General features: G+C 44.7%; 1 protein-coding gene across 2 annotated transcripts in view; it reads left to right on the top strand.

Moving 5' to 3' along the window:
- Positions 1-12,003, top strand: part of ptgfrnb (prostaglandin F2 receptor inhibitor b) — a 58,839-nt gene that overhangs the window by 13,752 nt on the left and 33,084 nt on the right. For both annotated transcript variants that reach the window (XM_045697831.1, XM_045697832.1), the window contains exons 4-6: positions 562-921; positions 9,688-10,007; positions 10,105-10,225. In XM_045697831.1, coding sequence (XP_045553787.1) covers positions 562-921; positions 9,688-10,007; positions 10,105-10,225 — 801 coding nt within the window. The remainder of the gene's footprint in view (positions 1-561; positions 922-9,687; positions 10,008-10,104; positions 10,226-12,003) is intronic.

The raw sequence follows: 12,003 nt of genomic DNA, 5'->3' as shown, positions 1-12,003 counted from the left end.
TAAACATGCATAGTGAAGTCATCTCACCTACCAGATATCCCAGTCTCCTATAGCAGCAGTATCCAGGATTTAATTTGAGAAATATAAACCCCCTCAAAAGGGTTTAGCTTCAGTTCAGTCTCTGGAGTCATGAGTCGTATCATGTTTTAATGTGATTTTCCTTGACTTTTCTTTCCATAGCTTTGAAACTCAGTTAACATTTAGCCTAAATTGTTCTCGGCGTATATTCACTTTTAATTGTTGCCCATTTATACTTGACATTTTGTGGGTTCTAGAGCTTTTGAAATTGGCTTTTTAATCAATGGTAATCCTTGATCTTCTATATGTGGGTCTTTCAGATTCTCACTGTTGGTTCTTTTGATCTGGATGGTTTTAATCAAGTTTTACATTTTGAATCCCTTCTACTCCGTCTTCTCTTGATGTGTAGAGTACTTGTATCTCCATATCCAACTGTGCTAGAATGTTCAATATTTTCACCATTTTTGCTTCTACTTATCCAACCGGTTTCCTTGTTTATTGGTTCTAACGGCAGCCATTTTGTCTTCTCCCTCCGCCTTCCAGCTCGTTCCCTGTCTGTCGTGGCCAAGTCCAACACCACGCTCAACATGGACGACACCCTGAGCCTCACCTGCCTGGTCGCCGCCGGCAACTTGGCCTCCCTGGCCCTGGAGGTCACCTGGCTTGTGGACGGACGCACAGCGGTCAGCTTGGGCCGTGACGGGGTGGTCTCAAACGGGTCCCCCTCGGTGGGGCTGGAGCGGATGGGGCCAGGGGAGTTTAGGCTGGTGGTGAGGGGGGTAAGGGGGTCTGACAAAGGGATGTACTCCTGTAGAGTCCGGGCCTGGGTCGGAGGAGGAGGAAGATGGTACCAGGCTGCAGAGAAGACCTCCAACCCAGTACAAGTTCTAGTCACACAGATAAGTGAGTGAAAGTGCTGTTAAAATATCTACTGTATGTTTTTCAGGTCTTGAAATGCAGTCCAACCAAGATTACCATATCTAACATACTATTAATAGCGTTGGCCTCTCACTAGGCTTACTTTGAACACACATGCTTCACCATGGCAGTACATCAGTGATGCCTTGTACTACACAGGGACACACAGGAACGAACACACACATCACACACAGGCGCCCGCAGAGTGAGCCTATCCATTAGTCAAGCCTTTTTTCTGACATACCTGCCCCCACAGTGAAAAATATTGATTATTCATGCCTGTTAAGGCCTAGCTAACTCCTTTCTCTGGTTTTACACCCTGTTTCGCTCCCTCCCTCTATTTAACCAGGCAAGTCAGTTAAGTACAAATTCTTATTTACAATGACAGCATGGTCGCTCTGGGACCTAAGCGGTGGTGTAGCGTGTAACTGTACAGTGAGGGGGAAAAGTATTTGATCCCCTGCTGATTCTGTACGTTTGCCCACTGACAAAGAAATGATCAGTCTATAATTTTAATGGTAGGTTTATTTGAACAGTGAGAGACAGAATAACAACAAAATCAAGAAAAACACATGTCAAAAATGTTATAAATTGACTTGCATTTTAATGAGGGATATAAGTATTTGACCCCCTCTCAATCAGAAAGATTTCTGGCTCCCAGGTGTCTTTTATACAGGTAACAAACTGAGATTAGGAGCACTCCCTTTAAGAGTGTGCTCCTAATCTCAGCTCGTTACCTGTATAAAAGACACCTGTCCACAGAAGCAATCAATCAGATTCCAAACTCTCCACCATGGCCAAGATCAAAGAGCTCTCCAAGGATGTCAGGGACAAGATTGTAGACCTACACAAGCCTGGAATGGGCTACAAGACCATCGCCAAACAGCTTGGTGAGAAGGTGACAACAGTTGGTGCGATTATTCGCAAATGGAAGAAACACAAAAGAACTGTCATTATCCCTTGGCCTGGGGCTCCATGCAAGATCTCACCTCGTGGAGTTGCAATGATCATAAGAACGGTGAGGAATCAGCCCAGAACTACACGGGAGGATCTTGTCAATGATCTCAAGGCAGCTGGGACCATAGTCACCAAGAAAACAATTGGTAACACACTACGCTGTGAAGGAAATCCTGCAGCACCCGCAAGGTCCCCCTGCTCAAGAAAGTACATATACATGCTCGTCTGAAGTTTGCCAATGAATGATTCAGAGGACAACTGGGTGAAAGTGTTGTGGTCAGATGAGACCAAAATGGAGCTCTTTGGCATCAACTCAACTCGCCGTGTTTGGAGGAGGAGGAATGCTGCCTATGACCCCAAGAACACCATCTCCACCGTCAAACATGGAGGTGGAAACATTATGCTTTGGCAGTGTTTTTCTGCTAAGGGGACAGGACAACTTCACCGCATCAAAGGGATGATGGACGGGGCCATGTACCGTCAAATCTTGGGTGAGAACCTCCTTCCCTCAGCCAGGGCATTGAAAATTGGTCATGGATGGGTATTCCAGCATGACAATGACCCAAAACACACGGCCAAGGCAACAAGGGAGTGGCTCAAGAAGAAGCACATTAAGGTCCTGGAGTGGCCTAGCCAGTCTCCAGACCTTAATCCCATAGAAAATCTGTGGAGGGAGCTGAAGGTTCGAGTTGCCAAATGTCAGCCTCAACCTTAATGACTTGGAGAAGATCTGCAAAGAGGAGTGGGACAAAATCCCTCCTGGGATGTGTGCAAACCTGGTGGCCAACTACAAGAAACGTCTGACCTCTGATTGCCAACAAGGGTTTTGCCACCAAGTACTAAGTCATGTTTTGCAGAGGGGTCAAATACTTATTTCCCTCATTAAAATGCAAATCATTTTATAACATTTTTGACATATGTTTTTCTGGATTTTTTTTTCTTTTTTTCTGTCTCACTGTTCAAATAAACCTACCATTTAAAATTATAGACTGATCATTTCTTTGTAAGTGGGCAAACGTACAAAATAAGCAGGGGATCAAATACTTTTTTTCCCCCTCAATGTATATGACCTGACAGGTTCAAGGTGCCGTGGTGTCACTCATGCCATCCTTCAGAGTGTGTGGGTGGTCGTGTAGGGATCCATTAGTGACCACCGTAGCAAAACATTTTGCAATGGAGAAGTTTGGGAGGGATGACAGTTTGGTATAGATTTTCATGACCTTTTTAGGCCAGTGGTTCTCAACTGGTTTTTCCTCGGGACCCAAATTGAACCAGGTTGTCTCAGTCCCGACCCAATATTCTCATCGCGAAAATAATCGACAAAATACAATCTGGATAAAATAAATTTTTTTTTATAGATAGTAAATGTAGCAATTATATGACAAGGGAACAACATTCCAACCTCTTTCATTGTCATTAATTAAATCGTGCCCATATTCTTGATGAAGAATGTTAATGATAGGTTTGGATTTCTGAACTTTAAATGTTATTAATCATTAGTTGTAATAGAGACCTGAGGGGTGTCATAGCTGAGGGGCTACACCAGAAGTTGATGGTTAACCTTGGAATGTACTGAGTGTAGGGGAAATGATCACGTGGCAGGCATTGATAAGGGGAGAAAGAAAAGTTTATGGCCTGTATCACTTAGTTTCCTGCCTAGCAAGAAAGATACAATGTTTGTTCAGATGTGTAGTGGGAGACTCAACATAAGAGGAAGGGTTAAATATCAGTGCTTGTGTGAAATGTCTTTGTCTAATGCAGCTGTATTGACCCTCTGGGAAGAATAAACTTGGTTTGAGCTTTCATAGTGAGTTTTTACACTGAAAATTAGAACCTAACAGTAATAAACTCACTGGTTTGAGATTCCAAAATAGCATTGCTAATAGTGTTTTATATTAAAAACACTGAAGAAACCTCCTGTGGCCCAAATTGGCGTCGCGATCCAGAAGTTGAGAATCGCTGCTTTGGCTACGCGTTGTATTTCTGTGTGAGGAAGTGCCATAAAGTCCATTGGGTTAGCATTAGCATGATAATAAGCAACCTAGTGTATGAAACCATCTTAGAATTCAGATCTTGAATGCTCCACACAGTAGCTGTTTGTGCTGCAGTAGCTGTGGGGTTAAATCTGCTCTGGAACTAGGTCTGCCTGGTGCTGGTTCTCTACAGTCCCAAACATGACGCTCCTCTGAGACACACACACACACACACACACACACACCAAACGCTATGCAGTGAAAACGGTCATGGAGGAAAGGAATGCGTAGCCAGAGTGTAGGACTTCCCCTCTAGTACCATAGAGCCCGACACCAACACACTCACCAACTGTATGTGTTGGTGGTTACTAGATGTGTTTTCTGTCTGCCATTGTGCATGTTGAGAGAAGTGCCCTGGGTTAAGCCTAGTGGGAGAGGGTCGTAGGCAAGGTCAGACATCAGTGGAAGAGGAACTCTGCCTACGTCTGGAAGACACACAGACATTCACACTCTCACCCAAATCCCATGAAATTCAGACCTACTACGCTGAGGAAATGGTAGTATACAGTGCCTTCGGAAACTATTCAGACCCCTTGACTTTTTCCACATTTTGATACGCAATAGCCTTATTCTAAAATTGATTAAATAAAAATAAATCCTCAGCAATCTACACACAATACCCATGACAAAGCGAAAACACGTTTTTAGAAATGTTTGCACATTTATTAAACATTAAAAATACCTTATTTACATAAGTATTCAGACCCTTTGCTGTGAGACAAATTGATCTCGGGTGCATCTTGTTTCCATTGATCATCCTTGAGATGTTTCTACAACTTGATTGACCAAGAACCCAATGGTCACTCTATCAGAGTTCCTTTGTGGAGATAGTTGTCCTTCTGGAAGGTTCTCCCATCTCTGCAGCACTCCAATCAGTCCTTTATGGTAGAGTGGCCAGACGGAAGCCACTCCTCAGCAAAAGGAACATCACAGCCCGCTTGGCGTTTGCCAAAAGGCACCTAAAGAACTCTCAGATCATGAGAAACAAGATTCTCTGTTATGTTGAAACCAAGATTAAACTCTTTGGCCTGAATGCCAAGCATCACGTCTGGAGGACACCTGGCACCATCCCTACAGTGAAGCATGGTGATGTCATGCTGTGGGGATGTTTATCAGCGGCAGGGACTGGGAGACTAGTCAGGATCGAGGCAAAGATGAACAGCGAAAAGTACAGAGATCCTTGACGAACACCTGCTCCAGAGCTCTCATTACCTCCAGACCTAAATTGAACGTTCACCTTCCATCTGGACAAAATGACCTGTTAACTTTCAGTCATAGGCTTGGTTGTAGCGACCTCATGATGGGTATAGGGAAGATTAGAGTATCATGTAGTAGCCTAAACCTATCAATGTTACATTGAGCTGGGTGAATCCAATATGCTGTAACAGGAAATAAGGCGCTATGATCACAAAATAAATGATAATTCTCCCTCATCATAAACGGCACCGACCACCACTGGTTCTTTCTCCATATCACCTTCATGTCTGAATCAGCCATCAGGATGCTCAGTGGCTGCTTTCTGCTGAGGGAATGGAGGAAAAATTATGATGGAGGGTGTTGACAGGGTGGAGACTGGGTGGAGGAATGCACTCTGGGTCATATCTGATTCAACACACACACACACCACATGCTCAAACACCCCAGTGAAACCAGAGACCCTCCGATGAAGGCCGGAGCGTCTTGGCAGTGGAGAGGGTCCTCTGAGAACATTCCTTAGAACATGCTTAGTCCCTTTTCTTTCTCTCGCTCTCCTTTTCTCTCGCCTCGCTCATCCATCTGTCTCTGTCTTCACTCCAGATAGAACACCTGCTTGCTCTGTCCTAATAATTAAATCTCCCCTTGGCGTTTTAGTTTGTGTTGCCCAGCATGTGTGTGTGTGTGTGTGTGCAGACACGTGTGTTTATTATTTATCGGCACCAATGTGTAACTATTTTCATGAAACAGAATTTCATTAGTTACGTCTGGTTTGTGTGGTAGTCAGCGTGAACAACTGTAGTACGCTAGTAAACGTCTCTAGAGTTGAGATGGTCAGGTAGTTCCTGTCTGTTTATAAACGGATGGTATCTTTATGGTAATATACCGAAACACTCAAACGTCACACACTGTGTCGCACTCTTAGCTCCCAGGGAAACATGGTGGCTGAAGTATATTGTTCCCTTACTGCACGAGGTCAAAGTACAACACATTTTATGTTCTTACCTGAACTTCGTTCTGACGTACTGATTGGATGAGCTATTTCAAACACGGGCCAGGCTGCGTTTCCTGTTGAAACTCCAGACCTGTATTAATAGTGAGTCACTCACGCCCCCCCCAGAGATATCTGGCCGTTAACAGTGCGTCAGCTTGCCCCTGCTGACACAACCCTAAGACAGGTCTGATCCAACTCAATTGAAACACAAACTGGTTTTATCAGAGCTTTTAATCAACTGAAATGTCCTCCGAAGTGTCTGTCTGTTTAGCCTGTGTGTGCGCTTCTAGTTTTTTGTTATAGGTCACACTCTTAAGGCAAGCAAGCACATAATCCTGAATGTGGTTAGTTTGTAGATCAGTGATTGTCAACCCCTATGCTGTGTTAGGCTATACCCAAACCATGTCTGTCTTTCAAGTGAACAGACCCGTGGTTCTAGCTAGAGTGCATGGCACCCCAGTCTTTAGCCACAACCCAGCAGTAGGTCCATATAATTATATGTATGAAGAACATTTCATGTATTCTACATCTCTGTGGTCCATACCAACCAGTTGGGAACCACAGCCAGGCTAATGGAAACCTAGTTGTTCTGTTTCAAAATGTGCATTAGTCTTTGTTTTTGTTGAGGGCCATTACCTTCTTTATCAGAGCTGAGTAGTGTTCTTCACTGCCTGCTATCTGCTCTCTACTGGGTGGACTAGATATCAGCTTTCTATTCTCTTAACAAATGGCCCTGGAACAGCTCTTGTCCTGTGTATAATGCCTCAGTTTATCCGGTCTTGGGTAAGAAGGGGTGGGTGGGTGATTGTGTACTTGTGTGGGCACATGAGTTTTATGTTTCGTTCCATTTGTTGGCCATTAGCAGGAAATGTGTTTGTCGTTCTGCATTGTGAGTCTTCCTTTGGTCTATTAATGGATCGTGTGTGTGTGTGTGTGTGTGAGAGAGAAGGGGACGAGAGCGGAGGAATGGGCACATGGGTAATTGGCAGGGATTCTCTCCTCACAAAGGAAGGAGGATTTTCAGATGAGCTTGTGATGATCCTCACAGCAGTGTAGCAGATGGTGACAGTGCATGATTCAGCCCCTGTGACGTCCAAATGACACAACGCAGAAAACCCATGAATACACACACTAATCGAGAGCAAGGAATATGTGTGTTCCCTGTTCATTGGAGCATAAAGGGACAATCTGTAGACTAGAGGTCTGACTGAGATACCAGCCCTATCACCTACTGAGACTCCACCACTGACACTTAACATTGATACACTGTGTGTAAGCCTCGGGCGTTTTACACTGATACACTGTGTGTGTGTAAGCCTCGGGCGTTTTACACTGTGTGCTGTTTGAGAAGTCTGATTGCCCCATTTGGGTTTTGAAATAATTTCACTATTCGAATAGCATCATGAGTTTTTGTCACATATCCGGATATTCGTAATACTTTTTGAATGTTATTTATTTTTTGCTTAAGTTTTTAACCTGAGCACTGCTGCGGGGAGGAGAGAGGCTGATGCTCTGCTGAGGGGCCAGTGAGATGGGAGCTAGCGAGACGAGTACCCAAGGCAACGTGACTACAGCCAAGACGAGCTAACTTGTAGAAGAAATTTATCATCCCATATATCAATACCTGTCTTGATTGCAGGAGCCTAGAAGCTAGCTAGCCAGCTAGGATAATTGAGGCCGTATGCTGTGCTTTCTCCCCAACCCCATTCAGATAAAACAGCCTACCTGTTGATTATTTTTGTTCTATCTTGCACTGCATTAGTGAACTCTCCTTCCACCTGCTGCCCATTGAGCCTCTTTGCCGCTTTGATTGGCCAACATAAACAACAAGCTACACACGTGAAGGCTACCAGTTGGCTATCAGTCATTTATGGGGCGCATGTCATAAATTACATTTAAAGTTTGTTTTTATTAAATTCATAATTTGAAAGGTCATGATGCACTGCTCAAAAAAATAAAGGGAACACTTAAACAACACAATGTAACTCCAAGTCAATCACACTTCTGTGAAATCAAACTGTCCACTTAGGAAGCAACACTGATTGACAATAAATTTCACATGCTGTTATACAAATGGAATAGACAACAGGTGGAAATTATAGGCAATTAGCAAGACACCCCCAATAAAGGAGTGGTTCTGCAGGTGGGGACCACAGACCACTTCTCAGTTCCTATGCTTCCTGGCTGATGTTTTGGTCACTTTTGAATGATGGCGGTGCTTTCACTCTAGTGGTAGCATGAGACCGAGTCTACAACCCACACAAGTGGCTCAGGTAGTGCAGCTCATCCAGGATGGCACATCAATGCGAACTGTGGCAAGAAGGTTTGCTGTGTCTGTCAGCGTAGTGTCCAGAGCATGGAGGCGCTACCAGGAGACAGACGTTCTGCTGCCTGCAACATCCTCCAGCATGACCGGTTTGGTGGTGGGTCAGTCATGGTGTGGGGTGGCATTTCTTTGGGGGGCCGCACAGCCCTCCATGTGCTCGCCAGAGGTAGCCTGACTGCCATTAGGTACCGAGATTAGATCCTCAGACCCCTTGTGAGAGCATATGTTGGTGCGGTTGGCCCTGGGTTCCTCTTAATGCAAGACAATGCTAGACCTCATGTGGCTGGAGTGTGTCAGCAGTTCCTGCAAGAGGAAGGCATTGATGCTATGGACTGGCCCGCCCGTTCCCCAGACCTGAATCCAATTGAGCACATCTGGGACATCATGTCTCGCTCCATCCACCAACGCCACGTTGCACCACAGACTGTCCAGGAGTTGGCGGATGCTTTAGTCCAGGTCTGGGAGGAGATCCCTCATGAGACCATCCGCCACCTCATCAGGAGCATGCCCAGGCGTTGTAGGGAGGTCATACAGGCACGTGGAGGCCACACACACTACTGAGCCTCATTTTGACTTGTTTTAAGGACATTACATCAAAGTTGGATCAGCCTGTAGTGTGGTTTTCCACTTTAATTCTGAGTGTGACTCCAAATCCAGACCTCCATGGGTTGATAAATTGGATTTCCATTGATTATTTTTGTGTGATTTTGTTGTCAGCGCGTTCGACTATGTAAAGAAAAAAGTATTTAATAAGATTATTTCTTTCATTCAGATCTAGGATGTGTTGTTTAAGTGTTCCCTTTATTTTTTTGAGCAGTATATAACAATGTCACATGGATATTTTACCTTGGAAAAATACTTTTAATACACTATTTTTCTCTCACAAAAAATTAATGCTCACAATTATCTGAATACTAACGCCCGTTCGGATATTCAGATAACCGTGCACATCCCTAACACACACACACACACACACACACACCACCCGTTGGATTCACGGCTACAGACAGGGAAGAACTCTGCTCACCACTACCTTAGTGGATTTGAAGTGGCTTCCAGATGATTCATTTATAACTAACTGATCTGGTTCTGTATACAGCTGGAGTCAACATGTTACACTACCCTGAATGCCCTAAGGTGGATGTTATTTCACCATGTCCCTTTACTGACATTTTAGAGTCTGTTTATTAATGTTTCTCTCCCTCTTCTATTCCCCCCCCCCCCATCTTTCTGTCCTCTTGCTCCAGAGCCTAATTTCGCAGTGACTCTTACCACCTCGTCGACCCCGCAGGTCACAGGTGACCCCACAGAGCTGGCGTGTCATGTGACCAACATCACCCACTTCCTTGCAGGGGGCCGACTGGGCGTGGCCTGGGAGTACACACCACTTCCTGGTCCACCCGGCGACCGCCTGACAACCACACAGACCACCCTCCCTATTGGTTCCCTGGATGCCCACGGCAACCTGAAGTCTGGGACGCTGTACCGTGATAGGTTGGAGTCTGGTGCCATCGTTCTGACCCGAGTAGAGCCAGATACATTTAAGCTCCGCTTCCTACGCACACAGGTAGGGGTGTGTGTGTACCTCAAGCACAATCATTTGTTAGACACACAAGTTTGTATTAAAGCAAGAGCCGCTAACAAGGTTGTGTGTGTACCATCAGGAGGTGGACATGGGGGCGTATGCGTGCAGTGTGACAGCGTGGACTCCCTCTAGGCAGGGTGGAATGGAGGAGGTAGCAGAGTTCCTCACCCCCCCTCTGACCGTCCGATGGGAACCCAAAGGTAAGTAGTGATGACGCTCTCATATCTTCACTCTCTCGCTCTTCTCCTCCCTCCATCCTTTTTTATTTCTCTTTTGATGAAACCACCTGAATATAGCGATGTTGCTATTTAATACATTAGTCATTCTGCTATGTTCATTTGTTTTCTATGTGATGTGTTTGAGGTAATAAGGGACGTGTGTTCTGTATGGCAGTCCAAGCTAGAGGATGTAGAACATTACCATGTAACCTTGGCTTGTTTCATGTTGGCTGCTCAACAAACATGGCAGAGGATGTAGAGGAGCCAATGTATGTCTGACAACAGGAAAGCCTGTACCATGGCTCACCACAAGCCTAGGACACACACACACACACACACACACACACACACACAGACGGATGCATCAGTCTCTAACATACCAGAGATGGTGTCAGTCAGTTTGGCGTGTGAGTATTTGTATTTATTATGGATCCCCATTTAGTTCCTGCCAAGGCAGCAGGTACTCTTCCTGGGGTCTGTCAAAATGAAGGCAGTTATACAATTTTAAAAACATTTACAATACATTCACAGATTTCACAACACACTGTGTGCCCTCAGGCCCCTACTCCACCACTACCACATCTACATTACAAAATCCATGTGTACGTGTGTGTATAGTGCGTGTGTATGCATGTCTGTGCCTATGATTGTGTTGCTTCACAGTCCCCCCTGTTCCATAAGGTGTATTTTTGCAGTTTTTTTAAATCTAATTTTACTGCTTGCATGGGTTTGATATTTTATTAGGATCCCAATTAGCTGTTGTGAAAGCAGAAGCTACTCTTCCTGGGGTCCACACAGAACATGAAACATGCCATAATACAGAACATTAATAGACAAGAACAGCTCAAGCACAGAACTACATACAATAGGGAGGGTGGTCTACTTGATGTGGAATAGAGTTCCATGTAGTCATGGCTCTATGTAGTACTGTGCGCCTCCCATAGTCTGTTCTGGACTAGGGGACTGTGAAGAGACCTCTGGTGGCATGTCTTGTGGGGTATGCATGGATGTCTGAGCTGTGTGCTAGTAGTTTAAAACAGCTCGGTGCATTCAGCTTGTCAACACCTCTTACAAAAACAAGTAATGATAGTCAATCTCTCCTCCACTTTCAGCTGGGAGAGATTGACTTGTTTATTATTAATGTTAGCTCTCTGTATACATCCAAAGGCCAGCTGTGCTGCCCTGTTCTGAGCCAATTGCAAAAGTCCCTTTTTTGTGGCACCTGACCACAAGACTAAACAGTATTCCAGGTGCGACAAAACCAGGGCCTGTATGACCTGCCTTGTTGATAGTGTTGTTAAGAAGGCAGAGCATCGCTTTATTATGGACAGACTTCTCCCCATCTTAGCTACTGTTGTATCAATATGTTTTGATCATGACAGTTTACAATTCATGGTTACTCCAAGCAGTTTAGTCACCTCAACTTGCTCATTTTCCACATTATTCATTACAATATTTAGTTGAGGTTTTAGGGTTTAGTGAATGATTTGTCCCAAATACAATGCTTTTAGTTTTATAAATATTTAGGACTAACTTATTCCTTGCCACCCACTCTGAAACTAACTGCAGCTTTTTGTTGAGCGTTGCAGTCATTTCAGTCGCTGTAGTAGCTGCTGACATGTTGAGTCATTTAGTCAAAGCGGGCGGCATGACATTAGTAAAGATTGAATAAAGGGACCTAGACAGCTGCCCTGAGTGACAGCTATGAGTCCTAGTTTCCACTGTTGATTTGAGTCTAAATAGTTCTCAACAGTTGCCCT

Source organism: Salmo salar, chromosome ssa16, assembly GCF_905237065.1.
Source record: "Salmo salar chromosome ssa16, Ssal_v3.1, whole genome shotgun sequence".
Lineage (NCBI taxonomy): Eukaryota > Metazoa > Chordata > Actinopteri > Salmoniformes > Salmonidae > Salmo > Salmo salar.
The sequence above is the reverse complement of the archived record's forward strand: the minus strand, read 5'-3'. Positions and strand labels throughout refer to the sequence as shown.